Source organism: Myotis myotis, unplaced genomic scaffold (assembly GCF_014108235.1).
Source record: "Myotis myotis isolate mMyoMyo1 unplaced genomic scaffold, mMyoMyo1.p scaffold_m19_p_4, whole genome shotgun sequence".
Taxonomy (NCBI): Eukaryota; Metazoa; Chordata; class Mammalia; order Chiroptera; family Vespertilionidae; genus Myotis; species Myotis myotis.
In genome coordinates, this window is record NW_023416346.1 from 81,952,655 (window position 1) to 81,976,534 (window position 23,880).

At 41.9% G+C, this 23,880-nt stretch overlaps 2 protein-coding genes across 5 annotated transcripts; both read right to left on the bottom strand.

Annotated features, from left to right (window-relative positions):
• Positions 1 to 315: 315 nt before the first annotated feature.
• On the bottom strand, positions 316 to 5,128 carry ITGB1BP2 (integrin subunit beta 1 binding protein 2). Of its 2 annotated transcripts, XM_036305966.1 has the most exons (11): positions 4,529 to 5,128; positions 4,231 to 4,280; positions 4,086 to 4,142; positions 3,869 to 4,011; positions 2,879 to 2,973; positions 2,182 to 2,240; positions 1,972 to 2,042; positions 1,757 to 1,856; positions 1,384 to 1,497; positions 1,074 to 1,136; positions 316 to 717 (listed from the first exon to the last, which is right to left on the bottom strand). In XM_036305966.1, the coding sequence occupies exons 1-11, from the start codon at positions 4,590 to 4,592 to the stop codon at positions 493 to 495; spliced, it is 1,041 nt and encodes a 346-aa protein (XP_036161859.1). In that variant the 5' UTR covers positions 4,593 to 5,128; the 3' UTR covers positions 316 to 492. The 2 variants fall into 2 exon arrangements, with proteins under 2 accessions (XP_036161859.1, XP_036161860.1); XM_036305967.1 differs by lacking the exons at positions 3,869 to 4,011; positions 4,086 to 4,142.
• A 52-nt stretch (positions 5,129 to 5,180) lies between these two features.
• Positions 5,181 to 23,675, bottom strand: NONO (non-POU domain containing octamer binding). Of its 3 annotated transcripts, none has more exons than XM_036305134.1 (11): positions 23,523 to 23,675; positions 16,899 to 17,059; positions 14,961 to 15,154; positions 12,711 to 13,012; positions 11,209 to 11,304; positions 10,820 to 11,016; positions 10,391 to 10,475; positions 9,602 to 9,704; positions 8,974 to 9,013; positions 8,632 to 8,741; positions 5,181 to 6,187 (listed from the first exon to the last, which is right to left on the bottom strand). In XM_036305134.1, the coding sequence occupies exons 2-11, from the start codon at positions 17,047 to 17,049 to the stop codon at positions 6,053 to 6,055; spliced, it is 1,413 nt and encodes a 470-aa protein (XP_036161027.1). In that variant the 5' UTR covers positions 17,050 to 17,059; positions 23,523 to 23,675; the 3' UTR covers positions 5,181 to 6,052. The 3 variants fall into 3 exon arrangements, 2 of the variants coding, with proteins under 2 accessions (XP_036161027.1, XP_036161026.1); XM_036305133.1 differs by having other exon boundaries at positions 8,974 to 9,031; XR_004966954.1 differs by lacking the exon at positions 5,181 to 6,187 and having other exon boundaries at positions 8,639 to 8,741; positions 9,507 to 9,704.
• Positions 23,676 to 23,880: the final 205 nt, after the last annotated feature.

Consider the following 23,880-nt stretch of genomic DNA (forward strand, 5'->3'; position numbering starts at 1 on the left):
TTAAAAACTGTACTGCACAATTTAGTACTCAGTTTAACTACCTAATAATGTTTATTATTATTTCATGTCGATTATCCAGGACTTGTCAGCCAGACTGTAATTTTCCTGAGAGGAATGAATAAGTCTTCTGTTTCTCAAATATCTCTAAACTACCCAACACATAACTGGGCATATAGTAAGTACTCAGTAAATAACTGATAGTTGTGAAGAATAGATTGAATGTGAATGTGCTTGTTTTCACACATGTGTCAAACACACAGAAGTTGGGGGAAATGAATACAATCTTAGATAGTGAGGTGAGAGAACAACACTATGTGAAACTGTAGAATAACAGATTTATTTAAGAGAAAAAAACAGCATGGTTTGGATATTTTTGTTCTCCCCTCCTTCAGCCTCCTGCTGCTCAATAGCACATGGCCAACCATATCCTGGTCTCTGAGATCCTATGAGATTTATTGAGGTCCTGTCTAGATACTTGATTGTTTGGTGTCACTATTCCCCCATTGCTTCCTCCTCGTCCTCCTCCTCTGTCCAGCTCAGATCATCTGAGTCCTCAGATTCTTCCTCATCCATCTCTAACCCAATCCCTGCCTTAGCCTTCTCAGCTAGTGCATCAGGGTGCTCTAGCTGGGCCCAGGATCCTGGGTCAGCCTTCACCAGGGAGATTTCAACCCGAGACGGCATCAAGGAGACAGAGCTCAGCTCCACGTTTATGACCTGAGGAAGAGGGAAAGATAGAGGAACACAGGAAAAAGAGAAAAATGAAGAAATCAATGGGGTTGGGGTCAAGGTGGGGTGGTGATAAATGACAGGGAGAAAATAAAAATGTAAGGTGGGGGAAAAGATGGAGGAATAAGACAACATAGTAAGGGAGAGGAGGAAAAAAGAGAAAGGGGATAGGGAAGGGGGAAAAAGGGAGGGGAAGGGAGAGAATATAAAAGCAAATGAAGAGAAAACCTCCACTTCTTCCCATTACAACTCCTTCCCCCTCAAGACACCCTCTATTCATTGCAGTCTGGTCCTTCTTTTCACCCCATCTGCCCTCCCTCCTGTGATCCCTTATCTTCACTTACCCCCCAGAGCTTCATCTGTGCTTGAAACACACGGTTACCATCAAAAACAATGTGGACATGAAGCTGAGAGAAAAGAATTATAGGGGTAGTAACAATCCAGAAGGTCAGAACAGATCATTATGACACAGAACCAGGCCAGAGGTGTGATCCATACATCCACAGGTCAGTCAGATAACCCTGACCCAATATCATTACCTTCCTCTCAGGGGACTATGGAATCTACATGTTAACTACATACAGCAACACTGCCTGTAAGATTGTAATAACACCCAATTCACTAGCCTCCCATCCAGCATCAGACACTCCTTACCTCAGTTTGACTGGCCTTCACCCAGTTGAATGCAGGAAGTGGAATCTGGCCATACACAGTCACCACTATTAAGGAATCTGTCTGGTGCCAATCATGACGGCAAGATGCTGGTAGCTAAAAATGTGAAATGTGAGTGGTAAAAATGAATGCTTAACCCAAGAGGAGTTCTCATGGTTTGTATGGAGAAGAGACAGAGTTTCAGGAAGATTAACACTAACTTATATTGATTGCAAAGCTTCTGGACTGTTGAGGGATAAGGAGCAGAATCTTATTTGGTCCATACAAAGGGAGATAGCTTGCTATGAAGTACGGGGAAGAGAAATTATTTCTGGAATTGGCTCCTAATCAAGAGTTCAGGGAAGCTGGAGCTTACCTGCTTCCCCCAGTCATGTCTACCAACTCTGCATCCTGGCTGTGCCAGGAAGGCCCCAAAATCCAGGGTCTGGATGCCACAACAGCTCCAAGACTTCATCCTGAGGTAGGAAGATAATTCAACTGAATCCCTTTCCATTCCACAAGCCCCTACTCCCATCTATGTTCAACATTGGGAGAAACCTTTCTCACAGCCCACCTAGTACCCTCTCTCACCCCTCATGAAATCGAGGTGCTCCTGGGTGGTAAGTACATGGAGTAGCATCACTCTCAGGGCCTTGGTAAACCTAAGACAGATCAAGGAGAAAGGAAAGGAATCAGGTCATTCTAAAGTGTACTCCATGCAACTTCATATCTATACCCAATCATCTCTTGGGTATAGTATCCCTCAGCCACATGCTTGAGCCCTCATAAACTCTCACTCACAGTGTCACATCCTGGGTTCTGGCAGCTGGAACCAGTCTGGATCAGACTACTGTCAAGTCCTGGGCAAGGGAGGGAAATAGAGTCAAGAACCTATCTTTTATTTTTAAATACATTTTTATTGATTTTAGAGCAGCAATTCTCAACCTGTGAGTCGCGACCCCTTTGGGGATTGAACGACCCTTTCACAGGGGTCGCCTAAGACCATCGGAAAACACATATATAATTACATATTGTTTTTATGATTAATCACTATGCTTTAATTATGTTCAATTTGTAACGATGAAAATACATTATGATTCATAACAGTAGCAAATTTACAGTTATGAAGTAGCAATGAAAATAATTTTATGGTTGGGGGTCACCACAACATGAGGAACTGTATTAAAGGGTTGCGGCATTAGGAAGGTTGAGAACCACTGTTTTAGAGAGAGAGTAAAGGAGAGGAAGAGAGAGATAGGAACATCAGCGATGAAAGAGAATCACCGATTGGCTGCCTCCTGCATGCCCCTACTGGGGATTGAGCCCCAAACTGGGCATGTGCCCTAACCAGGAATTGAACCAGTAGCCTCTTGGTTTATGGCTCAACTGCTAAGCCACACCAGCTGGGCAGTCAGGAACCTATCCATTATATCCACTCAACTGCCACTTTCACTAAATTCCAGTCTGCGAGGTCTGTCCAACTAAGGACCCACTTTACCTGCTCCAGATTCCTGGTCTAATTCCTTCTTTTCCAATGCCATTTCCAGGGCTTGGGATATATTTAGCGGAAGCAGCTTTGGAGGCAACTCTGACCTAGGGGGTAAGGGTGATGATTTAGTTCTGACTCATTAACCATGATCAACAGCTCCAACACTCCCACCAGTTCTAATGGAATCGAAGAAGTCTGGTGAAAGTAAGGTCAGGGTTGGAGAAAGTGGGTAGAAACTCCATTGCCAATTTTCTTCTCTATGGACATCCCAAATCCCTGACCCTGGAGAAATCACCAGGACTTCTCTTGCTCATCTACTCAGTTGCGTTAAATCTCACATTTCTTTGTAGAAACATACCATTTCCCCTTCTTTTAATTAATTGTGGACCTAATATGACTTTCTTCTATTTCCGCAAAATTAACTTACTCTTCTCTGCAGCCTCCTTACTGCCAATTCTACTACATCCTTTTCTTGATGTAAAACTATTTTAAAGATCTTTTCCAAACAGAAAAAAAAATCAAGATCTTCCCAATTCCCCCTTTGTATTATAAATATGTATTCATGAGGTGCTAACTGCCCTGTTAACTCAAAATACCTATCACCCATACCACCTTACAGTAAGGGACATTATTTCTGGACAGATTTCCCCTATGGCACAAAATATATACTAAGCCCTGACATCTGACCCTCCTCACATCTCTATGCCCTATCTCCCAAACCCCAATGACCCTAAGCTCCATGAATGTAGCAAAAACCCTGGGACCTCCTGCTTTTTAAAATATTTTTACTGATTTCAGAGAGGAAGGGAGAGGGAGAGATAAACATCAATGATGAGAGAGAATCATTTATCGGCTGCCTCCTGCACGCCCCCTATTGGGGATCCAGCCTGCAAACTGGGCATGTGCCCTTGACTGAAATCGAACCCAGGACCCTTCAGTCTGCAGATTGATGCTCTATCCACTGAGCCAAACCAGCTAGGGATGGGACCTCCTCTTTACTTGGGCCTCTCCCGGCGCAAAGTCTCTGCTGATTTTGGAATCGTAGTCAGTTTTTGCTCCTGAAATGAACTGCTTGTGCCAGGGCCCTCAAGTTGAGGGGCTTCAGGGAGCTTCTCAGCACAGTGTGGTCCCACAGTACAGCCCTAGTACAGATAAGGAGAGGAGGATTAGAGATAGAATCTTTCTATTAGGGGCAGAATCTAAGTAAAGAATTTACCTTGATGTTTAAGAACTCAGAGAAATCTACAGTTCGCTTCCGGCAGCAGGACCAACCCTGATAATGAGACCCAGCTCAGCTTAGATTCCTGAGTGTATTTCCTTTGGGAAATGTTCTTGCTATCACCCCCTCACTTATACCTCACCTTAAGTGCATCATGGAAGATGGGGATCCCAGTGTGATGGCAACAGGAATCTGTGGATATGGGTAGAAAGATCAAGAAAGGAAACTACCAAATGTCACTTCTTACCTCTTCCACAGGCCTATATGCTTTGGTTTTTCCATATAATATTAAAAAAAAATCCAGTCAAGATTGAAGACTGCCCAGACCAGTTAAACTAGGGCAGGTACAGTAAATTTCTTCTTCTACTCCTTTAGCAGACTATCCATAGATGACCATTCCCCAGGATCCAGAGCCCCCTGGCAAGACCAGGCTTACTCACCAGGAAGATTGGTATTGGGGTCAAAGTGCTGCCCACAGCCTTTGTTATGGCAGAGTAGAGACATGGAAGCGTTGGTAGAATTACTGAAAGGGTATTTCAAGGAGTCTGGCTGCCGAGTGGGGAAGACCTCTTAGTCTGGAAGCTTTTAGCTGTCTGGAAGGGGCAGCTGTGTCTATCTTTAGTTCAGAAGGCGTACACCTCCTAACATGGGCAAGGGAACTTCAATTGGTCTTCCCAGCCAATAGGAATGAGCTCAGGAGCATTTTAGCTCTGAGGCTCAAGAAAAGGATCACGCAGAGTAGGGCCTGGAACTTGGGTGAGGTCAGCTAATCACTGCTGAGACTGTTTTAGATTTACCATGTCAATTCTAAGCCTCAGACATATTAGCAGCTGCTCAGAAACAAATACCAATTTTGAGACCTCTCCTAATGAGAATACCCCAATCCCCCAGCCCATTTTCTTTCAAAGACGCTTTCCTCCAATCCTTATTACTTCTGTGTACCAATAGCACAGATATTTGTCAACCACTTCAGCCATAGTATGCATCCAATCCCTGACATGTTTGCCACATGGATACTTGATAAAACCTACTGCTCAGTTCTTGAGACAGAACACCCCTCCCTCCCTTCCCCTCCAAAAATAGCACAGAAAATGAAAAGGATTAAAATGTATTTTAATAAGTTGATGCTTCATTACCGCTCCATTTTCAGAAAAAAACTCCGAAGGTATCAGGAACAAATCAAACATGGTACACCAATAAAAAAAAAGCACAGCATAACTACATAAGATAGGCAATGCTAAGAGCTACTGTTGGACATTTCATCATACAGCAACCCTGTTCCCAAGGTTGTACTAGGCCTATCAAGAAAAGCTGTGAACAGCAACATCAGACACAAAAGGGCCATTCCTGGGTTGTCCTTACCCAAGAAAAAGATGGAGGCTAGTTAACAGAAGATTTTTTTTAAAGATATACTAAAATGAAAATCTCTAAGAGAAAAATGTCTTCCTTAGGATATGAAGGGATAATATATGGGGTATAACAGAACCGTATGTATGCATGTTATCTGTGACCTCTGCGGACATTGCCTGAATTCCCACCTGGGAGTGAATCAAGTGATGGAGGACGTTTGTGGTTTTTGTGGTACATGTGGCAGTGTCTCCGGGGTCGGGAAATTTAAGAATGAGAATGCAAATAGAACAGGATAAACAGAATGGAATGATCAAGATTCATGGGGGCTCTAACTGGATCCACTTTGCCATCGCCCCCCACCCCTGGCCTTCAATAATCTCGAGACTTCAGGAATGCACCACACAGACACAATTAAACAATATACCACACAGAAATGATTTGTTAAATATCACCCCTCCCTTGACCTCTGTCTCCAGCATACTCCCTAGAGTAGTACAGGCAGGGAAGATCTAACTATTGGGAGGAATCCCTAACACTTTTCCAGGTAGAATTCTGGCTAGTCCAAAAAGGGTCCTTCTCTTAAGGGTTTTGGGAAACTAGACACTGCAATTTTATTAGTATCGGCGACGTTTGTTTGGAGCAAAATCAGCTCCAGGAGCTGCACGGTTGAATGCAGGAGGGGTTCCACCAATTGCCCCTATTCCTTCCATTGTAGCAGCTTGGCCAAAGCGTTCGGTAGTTGGTGGGGTCTTAAAGAGAAAAAGAGAGAAACATTACAAAATAACATGTCCTAAGCTTCCCACCCATCTGTAGTCCTTCCCTTGGAGGCCATTTCCACCCAATTATTTTTTAAAGTATATTTTTATTGATTTCAGAGAGGAAGGGAGGATAGAGAGATAGAAATATCAATGATGAAAGAGAACCATCAATTGCCTGCCTCCTGCATGCTCTCCACTGGGGACCAAGCCCACAACCCAGGCATGTGCCAATGGCTGGAATCGAACCTGGGACTGCTCAGTCCACAGGCTGACGCTCTATCCACTGCGCCAAACCAGCCAGGGCTCCACCTGCTGGTGATGCCTAATCATGTTTAAAACTTGCCCTAGCTGAAGCCGGTTTGGCTCAGTGGATAGAGCGTCAGCCTGCGGACTGAAGGGTTCCGGGTTTGATTCCGGTCAGGGGCATGTACCTGGGTTGTGGGCACAACCCCAGTGGGAGATGTGCAGGAGGCGGCTGATCGATGTTTCTCTCCCATCGATGTTTCTAACTCTCTATCTCTCTCCCTTCCTCTCTGTAAAAAAATCAATAAAGTATATTAAAAACAAAAACAAAAAACTTGCCCTAACTAGTTTGGCTCAGTGGATAGAGCATCGGCCTATGGACTCAAGGGTCCTGGGCTCGATTCTGGTCAAGGGCATGTACCTTGGTTGCAGGCACATCCCCAGTGGGGAGTGTGCAGGAGGCAGCTGATCAATGTTTCTCTTTCATCGATGTTTCTAACTCTCTATCCCTCTCCCTTCCTCTCTGTAAAAAAATCAATAAAATATATTTTTAAAAAAATAAATAAAACTCTAGCGGAGCCTGGCCAGCATGGCTCATGCTTGAACAGTGACCTATGAACCAGGAGGTCACAGTTCCATTCCTTGTCAAGGCACATGCCTGGGTTGTGGGGCTCCATCCCCATTGTGGGGTGTGCAGGAGGCAGACGATCAATGATTCTCTCTCGTCATTGATGTTTCTCTCTCTCTCTCCCTTTCCCTTTTTCTCTGAAATCAATGAAAACAACAACAAAAAAACTCTAGCGGATAGCCCAGCTGGAGTACATAGTGGTTGAGTGTCGACCTATGAACCAGGAGGTCACCGTTCAATTCCTAGTCAGGGCACATGCCCAGGTTGTGGGCTCAATCCCATGTGCGGTGTGCAGGAGGCAGCCAATCGATGATTATCTCTCATCACTGATGTATCTATCGCTCTCTCCCTTCCTGTCTGAAATCAACAACAACAACAAAATACATAAAAAAAAAAAAGACTCTAGCGCAGTGGTTCTCAACCTTTTGGCCCTTTAAATACAGTTCCTCATGTTGTGACCCAACCATAAAATTTTTGTTGCTACTTCATAACTGTAATGTTGCTACTGTTATGAATCGTAATGTAAATATCTGATATGCAGGATGGTCTTAGGCGACCCCTGTGAAAGGGTCATTCGACTGCCAAAGGGGTCACGACCCACAGGTTGAGAACCGCTGCTCTAGCGGATAGATGTCCCTGAAAGGAAGGTTGCCTGAATTACAGACCCACCCAACCATCCCACCTTTAACTTTTTATCCCTATTCATTCTTCCTCTTCTTCTTTTTTTTTTTTTTTTAAATATATTTTATTGATTTTTTACAGAGAGGAAGGGAGAGAGATAGGGAGTTAGAAACATCGATGAGAGAGAAACATCGATCAGCCGCCTCCTGCACAACCCCCACTGGGGATGTGCCCGCAACCCAGGTACATGCCCTTGACCGGAATCGAACCTGGGACCCTTCAGTCCACAGGCTGACGCTCTATCCACTGAGCCAAACCGGTTTCGGCCATTCTTCCTCTTCTTTATCCCTATTCTTTAAATATATATTTATTGATTTTTCACAGAGAGGAAGGGAGAAGGATAGAGTCAGAGACATTGATGAGAGAGAAACATCGATCAGCTGCTTCCTGCACACTCCCCACCAGGGATGTGCCCGCAACCAAGGCACATGCCCCTGACCGGAATCGAACCTGGGACCCTTCAGTCCGCAGGCCGACGCTCTATCCACTTAGCCAAACCAGTTAGGGCTATCCCTATTCTTATTAGCTAAGCAATATTACATACTAAATTCCTAAGATGGTTAAGTTCTACCTATGTCCTTTTTGATGAACTAGGTACATGGACAAAGCAGGCCATCACTTTTCAAGCAACCTGAAGCCTATCCAGTTTTAACATTTTGATATAATAACTAAAATCACCTCAGGATTGTATGAACCATAAAGTATATTTTGAGACTCGTTTACTCAGGAGTCCAAAATAAAGACCTTGAGGTTACATTGGATAACAGTAGTTCTAATACTGTTATCTGTAGCAAAATCATGACAGGCCAAGCAACTATGGAAGCAAAGTCCTTTCTCCTCCCATCACCATTCATGGTTACTGTTAAGGTCCTACAGTTATTACCAATCCCAAGGTTCCATCTGGCATCATAGTGGCAGGTCCTGGAGGAGCTGGTGTACCAGCAGGCACAGGAGCAGGGGGCATGGCACCTCTGTTGTTTATGCCCATAGCACCTAAAGCAGAGTAGTGTGATCAGTACAGGAGAAAGATATCATCTGTCTCTTTCTGTTCTAAAGGAAACAATTCAACAAGACCTTTGGGCTAAGACATGTTACCCCCACCCCAAAAAACGATGCTCCCAGAAATGTGAATCCCTTAAATCTGGAATACATAAAATAAGCTACATAGTTCACCAGAGACAAGACAAAAAAGGAAATCAGAGCCATTAATCTCCTGAGTCCTTACCTCCCATAGCCATCTGGCCCATCCGTATCTCCTGCTCTCTCTGAAAAACAAAAAAACACTAAAGACAGTCTAAGACAGCACTACATTCTCCCACAATCCATTGAAGACCACACACTAAGGAAAGTATAGAGTGATAACACATCCTAAGTATACTGAGACCAAGCTGAGGAACACCAACAACAATTCCTCACTAGTTATACAGTGAGTTCAAGATCAGAGCTACTAGGACTCAAGTCAGTCTCCTATTAGGTACAAGAGAGTTATGAAAGGAAAGGGGAAAGATAGTCAATTTTTTCCTATAGCTCCAACCTATATAACTTGAAGGACAGCAATGGACTAGTCACTAGTCAAGGGTGCTACGGAATTGGATATATCTTATACTGCAGTCACTGAGTCTGAATAGCATATACTGGTCCCAGCTTTTCATCCTAAATAGCCCATGGGGCAAAAAGAGCTCTCCTTCAAACCTTACCTTTCCTTCCTATGAATTATTTCTAAAAGGAGTTTCACAGAATGGAAAAATTGATCATAACCTGGTATGTTGTATAGTCCTAGTGGGCAGACAATTCATGGTGGGTTTGTCATATCACGACTGGACTGGTACATCATGGGCACAAAGGAGATATACCGCATCAGGGAAGGTTCCCTTGAATCCTTCCTGCTGTCGCCGCATCATTTCTTCCTGCTGTCGCCTCATCTCTTCCTCACGGCGCCTGCGCTCTTCCTCCTGCCTACAGAGAGTCACCAAGGTATATTTAGGCAGAGGCATTCCAGAACTTAAGCTGATTATCTTAATAGGGGACTGAGCCAAGAGGATCAAGAGCCTACTGAAGCCCTAGCCAGTTTGGCTCAGTGGATAGAATGTCGGCCTGTGGACTGAAGGTTCCCAGGTTTGATTCTGGTCAAGGGCATATGCCTGGGTTGTGGGTTCAATCTCCAGTAGGGGGCATGCAGGAGGCAGCCGATCAATGATTCTGTCTCATCATTAATGTTTCTATCTCTCACTCCCTCTCCCTTCCTCTCTGAATCAATATATATATATATATATATATATATATATATATATATATATATATATGTATATATATATAGTTTAAAAAGAGCCAACTGGAAACTATCATAGCTCTCCAGGAAGTTCAATGTTAAATGTGCCCAGCCCTAAAGCAACCCAGATGTGCCCCTTAGGGGAAAAAGTTCTTTCTCAAAGGAGCCTCATGAGACCTGCACTCAGCTGTTTTCTCTTTAGTGTAGCCATAATTCCCAGAACCACTGGCAGCTGAAACATCTCCCATCCAAAGGGAGAACTTCAGAAACAGCCAGGAAATGTTTGCCAATATATTTACAAATGCATGCGGTAGCTTGGTGGTAGGAAGCAGGAGTGAGACATTATGAGAGAAAAAGGGTTGAGAAGAGTTACCTGAGCTCCAGTTGCTTTCGTTTTTGCACTTCTTGGTTGTGCAGCTCTTCCATCCTCCGAAGTTCTTCTTGACGCCTCATCAAATCTAGAAAAACAACAGACTTGATTGAGAGTATTCTTCATTCTCCTCATATGGACCCAATAATTTTTCATAATTAAAAGATCCGAAAGCAAAAGGGATATATAATCCCTGAGTGGCCATCCGAGGTATCCAGATTCCAAAAATAAAGCCAAACCTATTATTCCTTCTCCACAGAATCCAGTATTTTCTGTCACATCTCCAAGCTCATTTGCCTACCAAGATCAACAAAATATTTCAGAGAATAAAAGTAGAGGTTTAGGCTTTTCTCTACCGATTGATACTAAGAAACTCCGGAAAAACTTATTTTGTTGTTCTTTTAGTTTTAAGACTTAGAGGCCTATACTCACCCTGCCTCATTAGCATGACCTGGTGCTCATGGCGAGCAGCCTCCATCTCCATTTCCAGTTTCTCACGAGCTTCCTTGATGTTGCGGTCCACTTGGTCCTGCTGCTGTTTCTCCATCTCAATGAGTGCCTTCCAGCGCATGGCATATTCATACTCGAAGGAGCCAGGCTGTGCAAATCTAGGTGGCTGCTCCCTCTCCCTAAAGACAAGGTTCCTGGGTTACTAAAACTCTGCCTAAGATGACAACTAAGCAATGTATTCCCTTCTGAATGCCAAGATAATGGCTGCTAGTAAATACATATAACAAAGACCTGCCTCTTTTACACATCCCTTTACAAGTTTCCTTAAGAATAGGCCAACAGCTAACAGGGAATATGTCAGGACAACATACTTGTGAAATTGCTGGTTCTTTATAACCAGCTTCTCTGGAAGTCCTTCTTCATCATCTAACTGGTCCATGGGCTCCACAGTCACAGGTCGAGGAAATCTGGGAAAAAGAAAGATCAAATCATACCCTATAGTAGGCTTCCTCTCTACACCTGCCACTGACACATGAACTAGTTTTAGGGGTCAGGACAAGACAATTAAACTTCTGAAGGAGTTTTAAACCCAGTCCCAAGTAACCAATATCTTTTAATGGCGTTATGTGGAAATGTGGAATCTGGGGTTGATAGGATCAAGTCAGGCTTCAGATCTCTAAATCTAGCCTTTAAAAAGATGTTCAGCCTGGCCAGTGTAGCTTTGTGATTGAGCAACAACCCATGAACCAAGAGGTCACCAGTTCGATTCCTGGTCAGGGCACATGCAGGCATGATCCCCAATGGGGGTTGTGAGGGAGGCAACCGATTGATGTTTCTCTCTCTCCATCCCTCTCCCTTCCTCTCTAAAAACAATAAAAACATAATTTAAAAAAAAGATGTTCAAAGTAAGTAGCTACAGTACTTAAGTGTAGCCTAACTATCTAGTCTCTACAGAACTCCAGACAATAACTTGGGATAAATTCTAAGATGCTGCATGCACAAAACAACTTTTCAGAGTTATAAAACTTCAAAGGGGAGACTTAACACTGATCAAATGACCCACTGAAGTACTGAACAAATTTAACTTAAAAAATATATATATCCTGCCCTAGCTGGTTTGGCTCAGTGGATAGAGCATTAGCCTGTGGACTCAAGGGTCCTGGTTTCAATTACAGTCAAGGGCCTATGGGGCACATGCCCAGTTGCAGGCTCGATCCCCAGTGGGAGGTGTGCAGGAGGCAGCTGATCAATGATTCTCTCTAATCACTGATGTTTTTATCTCTTTCTCCCTCTCCCTCTCTTTCTGAAATCAATAAAAATATACTTAAAAATATCCTCACCCAAGGATATTTTATTGATTTGAGAGAGAGAAGAAGGGGGACAGAGAGACAGAAACATCAATCGACTGCCTCCCGCATATGCCCCAATCAGGGAAACCTGCAACATTTTGGTGTACGGGATGACACTCCAATCAACCAAGCTAGGGCTATTAAAGTTTATTTTTTTATCCTCAAACTATACTTGTGTTAATTTAAGATTATGTTAAAAACTCTACTAGGCCAGCCAGTGTAGCTCAGTGGCTGAGCATCAACCTATGAACCAGGAGGTCACAGTTCGATTCCTGAACAGGGCACATGTCCTGGTTGTGGGCTCAATCCTCCATGTGGGGCATGCAGGAGGCAGCCAATCAATGATTCTCTCTAATCATTGATGTTTCTATCTCTCCCTCTCACTTCCTCTCTGAAATCAAGAAAAATATATTTTTAAAAAAAACCTACTAGAAAGCTGAATTAGTATGAATAGTATTTTAAATGCACACAGGAACACGGTTTCTAAAGGCTAACTTCCCAGACAACAACAGGCCCTCACTCACGTGGTTAGCAGGAAGGAACCTTCACTGCATCTGTCCAGAGCTTTCCGAGCAGCTGGCTTCCCTGAGAATTCAACAATGCCTTTTCCTGAGGGCCTTCCTCGATCATCCACAATGACTACGGCCCTCTCCACCTGGCCGAACACAGAAAAAGCTTCCTCCAGCAGTTCGTTGGACACATACTGAGGAAGGTTGCGGACCGTAAGGGATGCACTATGGCAGGCAAAGCGCACACGCAGCTGCTTTCCACGGAGTGGCATGTTGTCCAGCTCTACTTTAGCAATCTCCGCTAGGGTTCGTGTTTCCTAGGAAGCAGAGGATAGTTAGAATAACTGGGTTTAACAGACCAACTACACAGCTATCAAGAATTTAAAGTAGTACCCGGCCAGCATGGCTCAGTGGTTGAGCCTTGACCTATGAACCAGGAGGTCATGGTTCAATTCCTGGCCAGGGCACATGCCCAGGTTGTGGGCTCGATCCCCAGTGTGGGGCATGCAGGAGGCAGCCCATCAATGATTCTCATCATTGATGTTTCTCTCTCTCTCTCTTTTCCTCTCTCAAATCAATAAAATGAATGTTTTTAAAAGATTCTAAAGTAGCATAGCTCAGTGCAAAATATCTGAAAAAAAAAAAGCTTAGCCCTAGGTGGTTTGGCTCAGTGGATTAAGCATCAACCCATGATTCCAGTCAAGGACATATACCATGGTTGCAGGCTCGATCCCTGGCCCTGATCAGGGCATGCATGGGAGGCAACCAATTGATGTCTCTCACATCAATGTTTCTCTCTCTCTGTCTCCACCCTCCCTTTCTCTCTCTCTAAAAATCAACAGAAAAACATTCGCGGGTGAGGATTAACACACACACACAAATAAAAAAATCCAACAACAACAACAACAAAAAAAAAACAAGGAGCTTGGCAACAGCATATGAAGAAGCATGGATAGAACGGAAAGAATGGAATTGTGTGTGTTTCAGATCACTCTTTGGTTAGCCTAACTGTTCTAATGCCCCTGAAAAACCAATTGGACATCCTAAAAGTTAGCAACACTTACCTCAGTGGTTCTCAACCTTCCTAGTGCCGCGACCCTTTAATACAGTTCCTCATGTTGTGGTGACCCCCAACCACAAAATCATTTTCGCTGCTATTCATCACTGTAATTTTGCTACTGTTATGAATCATAATGTAAATATCTGATATGCAGGATGTATTTTCATTGTTACAAATTGAACATAATTAAAGCATAGTGATTAATCACAAAAACAATATGTAATTATATATGTGTTTTCCGATGGTCTTAGGCGACCCCTGTGAAAGGGTCGTTCAATCCCCAAAGGGGTCGCGACCCACAGGTTGAGAACCACTGACTTACATGGTCATCAGTATCACAGGTTATTCTCCCAAGGGTAACATATCATCTGGACAATTAATGATGAGCATAAAATCTATCCTTACAATACAGTAGAGCTAGAATTTTTAAATTTCAGCTAGCTACAAATAACTTAACCAGAATCTCTTATGTCCTCCAAGAGGCCTCTTTAGAACCACAAACCTTGATTGGACCCCCTTCATATTACTAAAGAGGAATCTGAGCCCCAGAGAAAATTACTTGCCTATATAGTCTTTAGTGAGTGGTATATCTGGAAGGAATACTAGTTCTGACCGCATCAAGTTCCTCATTTATGGAGATAAATAATGCCTAGAAAGGTTTCCCCCCCATATACTTAACACGTTTCCTAAATCAAATCAGATTTTTGAAAAAGATCTGGTCAATCGGGAAAAAAGGAGACAAAAAAAGAAATATATATATAGATTAAAAAATAAATTAAAAAATAATTAAGATAATAAGTTTTATGTTATGTATATTTTAGCACAATTAAATTTTTAAAAATATATACAGCCCTGACCGATGTGGCTCAGTTGGTTTAGCATCATCCGGTGCACTGAAAGGTTGCCAATTTGATTCCCGGTCAGGACACATGCCCAGGTTGCTGGTTGGATCCATGGTCAGAGTGTGTGTGAGAGTCAACTGACTGATGTTTCTCTTTCTCTCCCTTCCACTCTCTCTCAAACCCAATAAAAACAATATTTTTTAAGAAACCTATGAGGAAAAATTTTTAAATCTGCATCTTTTGTCCTATTCCATCAACTATAAGCTTTTAGCAGACCATCTGAAAATTATTTACTGACTTATTTTCCATATCCATTATTCCCCAGCTTCCCCATCTTTGCTCTATAAGCCTACAGTTGCTTACCAAGCGGATAAAGCCAAAGCCTTTATCCTTATGAATGAAGACTTCACCTGCCTTCCCATATTTCTCAAATAGTTTCCTCATTTCTTCCTCAGTGATGTCAGGAGGAAGATTGCCCACAAAGAGCCGGCTACGTTGGGTGAAGGTCTTCTCTCCTGGTTTCCTAAAATTCTTCAGGTCAATAGTCAAGCCTTCATCTGAGAGAAGACAAGAGATTTACAGTCATTCTCAAAGAGCTACAACTTCTGCTAGATTAGGAAACCTAATTGCTATAGAAAAGCCAAACACCATTCCCCAATGCAATCTATCCACTAACCACGTATCACTAAATTGCACCTTAGAATATGAAAGCAGTATGCAGAGATTAGAGGGGGATGGGGGGACGGACTACTGTAGGCCAAGAGCCAACTTGGGACTAAAGCAAAGTTAGAAAGACAATACAGGAGCTATTGGCCAAAGAGAAAATTAAGCAAGTCAAGAAACTCTATGTGAGAAGGGACAGATTTTTGAAGTATAAAGCACAATTGCTCCATTTCCCAATCTCACTCATCTTCATAACCTTACAGTTCCCATTCTCTCAGGCTTGGGGGTAACAGAATGAAAAGAAATGAGTTAGGCCCTAGCCAGTTTTGGTTTAATGGATAGAGCGTCAGCCTGCGGAATGAAGGGTCCTGGGTTCGATTCTGGTCAAGGGCACATGCCCGGGTTGTGGGCTCGATCCCCAGTAGGGGGCGTGTGGGAGGCAGCCAATCAATGATTCTCTCTCATCATTGATGTTTCTATCTCTCCCTTTCCTTTCCTCTCTGAAATCAATAAAAATATATCTTAAAAAAAATGAGTTAGAAAAAAATATCCTAAATAGAAATCTCAGGAAATAAAAAAGGTTTGAAGTAGGTTCCACTCTCTACCCCCCCAAACCATTTATTTCCTCTATGCCCTTTCCCACCTCCACCCTCTGCCACAATCACCACATTGTTGTCAATGTCCGTGAGTTCTTCCCACCCCCTATTTTAGGTTCTAGTCTTAGAAGCTAAAATTCAAAGTTTGCTGAACAAGTGGAAACATACTTTTAAAGACTTTTCACTGATTACAAATGGGCTGGCACAGGCCCCAGGCTGAAAGTGTAATACTCAGTACCAGACTACTTCTCCATCAAGTCTTAAAGACTTGTTCTATATATTCCCTAAGTACCAGTCATCTGATTACCTCCAGGAAACCAAGCTCCAAGGCAAACATGAAGACATCTGTTTAGCCAACACAGCAAAGCAACCTATACTCAACTGCTATCCCTACATGCCTGCTCCTTGGTTTCAGAGAATCAGCCTTTTTCTATCTTAAGAAGAATTAAGAGGTAAATGAAACAAAGACCTATTCCTTTATAATACCAAAAGACTAATCTAAAAATCAAGAACCCAGCCCTAGCTGGTTTGGCTCAGTGGATAGAGCATCGGTCTATGGACTGAAGGGTCTCGGTTCAATTCCGGTCAAGGGCACATGTCCGGGTTGCAGGCTTGATCCCTAGTAGGGGCGTGCAGGAGGCAGCCGATCAATGATTCTCTCTCACCCTTGATGTTTCTGTCTCTCACTCCCTCTCCCTTCCTCTCTGAAATAAATAAAAATATATTTTTTAAAAAAATCAAGAACCGCCGAAACCGGTTTGGCTCAGTGGATAGAGCGTCGGCCTGTGGACTGAAAGGTCCCGGGTTCGATTCCGGTCAAGGGCATGTACCTGGGTTGCGGGCACATCCCCAGTAGGAGATGTGCAGGAGGCAGCTGATCGATGTTTCTCTCTCATCGATGTTTCTAACTCTCTATCTCTCTCCCTTCCTCTCTGTAAAAAATCAATAAAATATATTTAAAAAAAAAAATTAAAAAAAAAAAATCAAGAACCCATTCCCAAAAGGGAACCTATCTCTACCCCATTACTTAGCATGCACTCACTTTGGCTGCTGGCTTGTTGTCCATTTGCAGGTATTGCTGGCGGCGGTGGCTGCTGCTGTTGCTGCTGGTGGTGCTGCTGGTGGTGATGCTGATGATGCTTTCTTGGAGCATGGTTTTGCTTCTCCAAGTTAAAGGTTTTATTGCTCTGCATTTTTTGTACCCTAAAAAGAAAATGTGCACTGTCAAATACATTCAGTGCTAAGAAGGCAGTCAACTTCCTGATGACTCATACTGTATGTCATCAATCATCGTTGGTATTCAGACTTTTGCCAGATCCTAACAACTGGTTATTTTGAACAAGTATGGCAAAGGAATACAATTCAGAAAAAACAACAACCAGTTATTAGCAGTTATGTTGCACACAGAAACTGGACATGTATCAGACAAGAACAGCTTGCACTAGAATGATCTGAGGAATTTTCTAGTTCAATAATTTTACACATAATAGGACACTACTTTTCCAAACAGATCTACCCCGTTAGCCCTATCATAAAATTATTAAAGCACATTTTAAAAACACAATGACTGCCCTAGCCAGTTTGGCTCAGTGGATACAGCATCAGCCTGTGGACTGAAGGGTCCCGGGTTTGATTCCGGTCAAGGGCATATACCTCTGTTTCAGGCTCCTCCCCGGCCGGGGTCCTAGGGCTCGTACAAGAGGCACCAATCGATGTTTCTCTCACATCAATATTTCTCTCTCTGCCTTTCCCTCTCTCTAGAAATCATGGAAAGTATCCTCGGATGAAGATTTAAAAATATATATATATATATATATAAACACAATGACTAAAATAGATTCTAGTTATCACAAGGACAAGAAACTATTAAGTCTTCTTCTTCTCTGGCACATTGCACAGTCCTAGCCTACACTAGATACTATGGAATGAACAGGAAAAGTATAGGCTGTGGAGTTAAGACATACTTAGGTTTCAAGCATGCTCCTAATACTAATTATGTACTACTTAGTAAATTACTTCTGCATTGGTTTCTTAAGCTGTTATAAAGGGTATAATAAATACCTACCTCTCTCAAGCTGGATATGAGAATTAATAAATATGTGAAAACACTAATTCAAGTACTGGCACATAGTAAACACTCAGTAAATATTGTTGTTAATCAAAATAAAAAGATAAATGGCTACTAAAGCAATAATAGCAGCCAATACAAAAAGATGAATATATAAACATAAAATGTTAAATTCTGTCATCTAAAAATTAAAATAATAAAAGAAAATAAAACGAAAATTTCTGGCAAATCCAGAAATTGGCAGTTGATGGTTTTAAACTGACATCCAAGGACAGTTCTTCAGTTAATGAAATAAAAAGGCAAAGTCAATTCTAAACACAAGACCCTCTAAGTCAGAATTTAGCTGAAGGAAAGATGCAAAGAAAGACCTTATGGTGAATACATTATGATTCCTTTAAAATAGTGCAAGCTATATTTTAGATGAAGTAACTGTTAATTTTGGATAATGGGCAAATAAGAATACTTTTGTGTATAAAAACATCCTTAATATATTTTTTATCATATCCCACCAAAACTGGGAACATCATTGCAATTATGAAATACTATATCCAAAAGTTGTTTCATAAGACAATAGGTAATAAGAACTATCAAGATGTTCATATACTTTAACTCAGGAATTCTGTTCCTAGAAATTCATCCTAAGAATAAGAATATAATTTTTTAAAATTTAAAAATCACACTCATGCAATATTCACTGCAATGGCCTTTATGGACAATAAAAATGACTTACATATCCAAAATCAGAGGCATAGTTTTTAATTAATTACGATACATCTATACAATGGGACATTACACATAATTAAAAATTATGAAAACCATGTAAGCATGAAAAATGTTGATACTTTTAAGAGGGAAAGAGTTTTTTAAATTCATAAATGTAGACAAGGAACAGAAGGTAGGCAAAAATAAAAACTGTCCTGCTTGTTATAATTTATTGGTGATTTACTATTTTTTTTTACTAAACCAATCATTCAACAAATAAATATTCACTGAATGCCAACTATTTGCTAGGCACTATTCTAGGTGCTTGGGATGCATCAATGAACAAAACAAATATTCTTGCCTTCTTGGTCCTTACCTTCTAGTGAGAGACAAAACAATATACATAATAATTAAATCACATAGTAAAGAAGTTACTGGAAAATAAAGAAAAAAGGGGGGGGAGAAAGGGGGGCAAAATAGATAGAGTGGAAGGTAGTAATTTTAAATAGAGCTGTGAGGTAACATGTCACTGGAAAGTTGACATTTAAGCCCAGACTTGAATTTCCTCATTTATGTCAGTTCATCAATTTTGTTTCTCATTAATAAGGTATCTATGACAAAATATATCTTTGTTATAGAAAACTTAGAAATAAAAACAAAAATAAATAATCCAAAGACCCAGCATTAAAAAATAGTCACTGTTAACATTTTGGTATACCCTCCCAGTCACTGATTTATATATTTGTAGGTACTCTAAATAGGATATGATAAAAATTATTTTATAATGCCTTTTCTACTTTACGACACATGACTAACAGTTTTCATGTTACTATATCTTCTACATTGTTAATGTACACAGTATTCAGCTGTCAACCAAGCCACTGTTGTGTTGGACATGGGCTGTTTCTAATTTTTCACCATTATGAACAATGCTCAAGCTAAATCTTGGGGCACAGCCCTGAGTAAATATTCCTCTCACAATTTCCATTTTTGCTTCTTCAGCTTCCAGAAAATACATTATCAGTTCAATGACTATAATCATAAGGCACCATTGTATATTCAGGTTTTCTTTATCTCTATAGTGAACATAATTATAATTTTTAACAGCTACATAAAGCCCATACGGGCTAAACTACTCTACTATGAGACATTTAGGTTGTTTTCAATATTTTCCTGATATAACACTGCAGTAAATATCTTTGTGCTTGTAGCTTTCTGCTTATTTCCTTAGGATAAAAATAGTATAACCGAATCTGTGACTCTTGCCACATACTGCAGCACTGTTTTCTCAAAAAGTTGTAATAACTTTAAATGTCATGAATAGGTGTAGCAGTTTCACAGCAAATCGGTTCTGATTGCAGTCACCTCGGTTGCAGGCTAGTCCCCAACCCGTCAGGGGGCGTGCGGGAGGCAACCAGTAGATGTTTCTCTTATATCAATGTTTCTGTCTCTCCCCCATCCCTTCCACTCTTTCCAAGAATCAATGGGAAAAAATATCCGGGGGGGGGGGGGGATTAGCAAAAAATAAAAAATTTAAAAATTAAGAAAAAGGAAATCATTATTTTAAAATTATATATATATATATATATACACACATATATATATATATATATATATAAAAATAAAAGCATACAAAATTTAAATTCTACCCCAGCAACAGTTGGGGGCAGGGTTAAGGTGGGCATTAGAATCAGATATTTTCCTATTTGAGTCACAGATAATTTTTTTTTAGAGTCCCAGCTATTAAACATCTCCCTTCCCTGACCCCAAAGTGGGTCCCCATAACAGAAACTTGAATGATTTTCACAGCCATTTTTTCAACTAGGTCTTATCTCTGGCTAGAGTTCAAGGACCCTCTTTTTTTCCTCCAGCCTTTAACTAAGGCACGAGCCTCAGTACCTTGCATCCCATTCAGGAATCTACAATTTGTAATTTACATGTTAATAGAAATCCTTAGAGATCTATTCAAAACTAAAATATTAAAAACTCTCTTTACATCTTACCACACCTCATCATTCCATTTCAAAAAGATGTTCTAGACCATTTAAGATTACTTCAAGGGAAGTTATTTTATTTTTAAAAAAATCTTTATTGTTGCCGAAACCGGTTTGGCTCAGTGGATAGAGCGTCGGCCTGCGGACTGAGAGGTCCCAGGTTCGATTCCGGTCAAGGGCATGTACCTGGGTTGCGGGCACATCCCCAGTAGGAGATGTGCAGGAGGCAGCTGATCGATGATTCTCTCTCATCGATGTTTCTAACTCTCTATCTCTCTCCCTTCCTCTCTGTAAAAAATCAATAAAATAAAAAAAAAAAATCTTTATTGTTGAAGGTATTACACGTCTCCTTCCCCCCCGCCCCTTGACCTCTCAGCCCACTCCCACCCCCCAACACAGGCCCTCACTCCGCTATTGTCAGTGTCTATTGATTATGCTTATATGCATGCATATAAGTCCTTTGGTTGATCGCTTTTGGTTGCTCTCTTACCCCCCCCCCTGCTTTCCCTCTGAGGTTTGACAGTCTGTTCAATGCTTCTGTCTCTGGATCTATTTTTGTTCATCAGCTTATGTTGTTCAAGGGGAGGTTATTTTTTATTTTAGAAAGTATAGTGTGGCAGTTAAGGTGATAATACAAAATATTGATCGACCATCATGTCAGGCACTGTGCTAAGTCTGCATTATCTCCTTTAGTAATCACAACTATTATTCTTCTGGATAAGAAAAATGATGCCCACCCTAGCTGGTTTGGCTCACTGGCTAGAGCATTGGCCTGAGGACTGGGGGGTCCCAGGTTCGATTCTGGTCAAGGGCACATGCCTGGATTGTGGGCTCAATCCCCAGTGGGAGGTGTGCAGGAGGCAGCCAATCAATGATTCTCTCTCTCATCATTAATGTTTCTGTCTCTCATCCTCTCCCTTCCTCTCTAAAATCAATTTTTTAAAAAAAAAAAAGAAAAGAAAAAAAATAAAGAAAAATGATGCCCATCCAAGGTCACACAGTGTGATGGAGCATGGAGTGGAGAATCTCATACTCATCTCTATACTACAGGTTTTGTAATCACTCATTTCAATTTCAGAGTTCCAAACTAGCCATGTTACCTAACTTGAGCCTTAATTTCCTCACCTGTAAGATGGGGATAACAATATCTTCCTCACAGGGCTGGTTATTTTAAGGACTAAATGAGATAATGTACATAGCAGACACTTGTTCCTGCTGGAAGCCACTACCCTTATTTCTACATATGGTAGGTGCTTCAGTTAGACAAACGTTATTAATTACATTCTTCCTCCACTCTTCTGGATGCTAGCAAAAGTCACTTGTATAATCAAATTCCCTACCTTTGTGTTTTTAAATAAATGTCTCCATAATGCTTATCTTTATAATCTTCCCTTTCCGTTTGTTCTTTCCCAAGCAGGCATTCAATGGTGAAGACTACGTAATATTGTATAAATCCCTTAAAACAGTGCCTAGAGAGTAGCTAAGTACTCAGTAAGTATTGTTCCTATCACCTACTTCTGATGATGACTACAATACAATTTGGAAATATGTGCAGAAATCACTGCCCCCTAACCATGGGGCCTCTGAGAACAAAGTACAAAGATCAGCAGCAAGGATTTCTGTCTGTAAGACTAACCCTGATGAAGGACTTGCTTGAGAAACTATGTATCGCTGATTTAGAAAGACTAAGGCTACTGAGCATGAGATACAATTGCACAAGTGTTTAGATACAGGACCAAGTACATTACTGTATCACATATCTGAAAGCTAAATAAATGTCCCCTTAATTTTCAGGATAAGGATCAACTTTTTAAGTGGAAACATTCGGGAAAATCTGGTTAAAATCTACCAGACCCGATGGCCGCCTGGATGTGGATCAGCCTGAAAGCTGTAGAATGTACTAAGATGGTAAGGTCCTTTTTTATTTTCTAAGAGTTTCTTAGGACCTTTCATTTGATAACAAAGAAGCTGAACAAAGACAGTATAAATCTAGCCAGTGTACTCCGACTAGAGTTGGCAGATTTATCAAATAAAAATACACAAAAGTAAAATTTTTATTTACGATTAAAAATAAAGGATTTTTGTGTAAGTCCCATGCAACGTATACTAAAAAATAATTCGTTGTATGTGTCAAATTCAAATTTAAAAGGGCGTCCTATATTTTATCTGGCTACCCTACACCTACCTCAACCTACATTTAAGATAGCAAAGTGCCTCCCAGTCTTCTCTAACCTTGACTTCTCTGTTAAGAACACAAAGAAAGGTGTCACCTTACGACAATCGTTTCTCCAAGTGGAAAATAGCCAATAAAAAATCCATCAAATTAAGTTTCATTTTTTTAAAAGTGATGCTACACGTGGGTCGAGCAGCTTAGGCAACAAGACTAAAAGTAAGGGCATACAGGAACCTGAGGAGGAAAACGGAGGGGTCTGGACGAACAGAAGAACTTCCCAGGTAAGAGTTCTGACAAAGAAACATCGCTCGGGGTGCCCCAGTTGCTCATTCGGAATTCATGGCCTCGCGAGGCCGAGGGGAGGAGCGCCCTACAAAGCCCTCCTCCTCCTGCTGCGACTCCAAGGCTCTGGGATGATAGACCCCACACCCTCAGGCCCAGGGCAGCTCAAAGGCCCAGGAACTTATTGACAGGGCTAAGGTTCCAGGCCACGTCGCACAAAGAAAGGCGGCGGGAGAGGAAGCGGGAGTCAGGTTTGAGTGCGATGGGCCCCCCGCGTGCGCGGGTGGGCTGGGAAGCCAGTGGGATGGCGGGCACAAGGCCTCAAGGGGCCTTGGAAAGGGCCGACCTCCCTCCAAACCGAGCCTTGCCCTAGCCTCTTCCTTCACCGATTGTCGCGAGAAATCCTACTCCCCTCTCACACGAGAACTAAGTCGTCCCCAAACTCACCCTCTACCGACTGTTCTCTCCTCAAAGTAACGGCGACGCTACACGGCCTCTACCGTCCCAAGAAAAGAGCGCGCGACCGCCGGAAACGCAACGACAGAGCTCGGTGCCACCCCAGGGGTACAAAGTGGCATTCTTGATTGGTTATCTGAACTGCCAATCAAGATTCTTCTTCAGAGGCGGAATCAGTTTTCCGCCATTTCTACGATCCTATTGGCTGCCGAATGCGAAAGGCTTGAGTTCGTGTGAACGACGGATGGGGACAAAGAGCGAGGCTTTGTACCTAATGCGCATGCGCTAGTTTCGTCCGCTAGAGACCCAAAAGGAAGGGGGGTAGGGAGGGGATGGAGGCTCGGAGGGA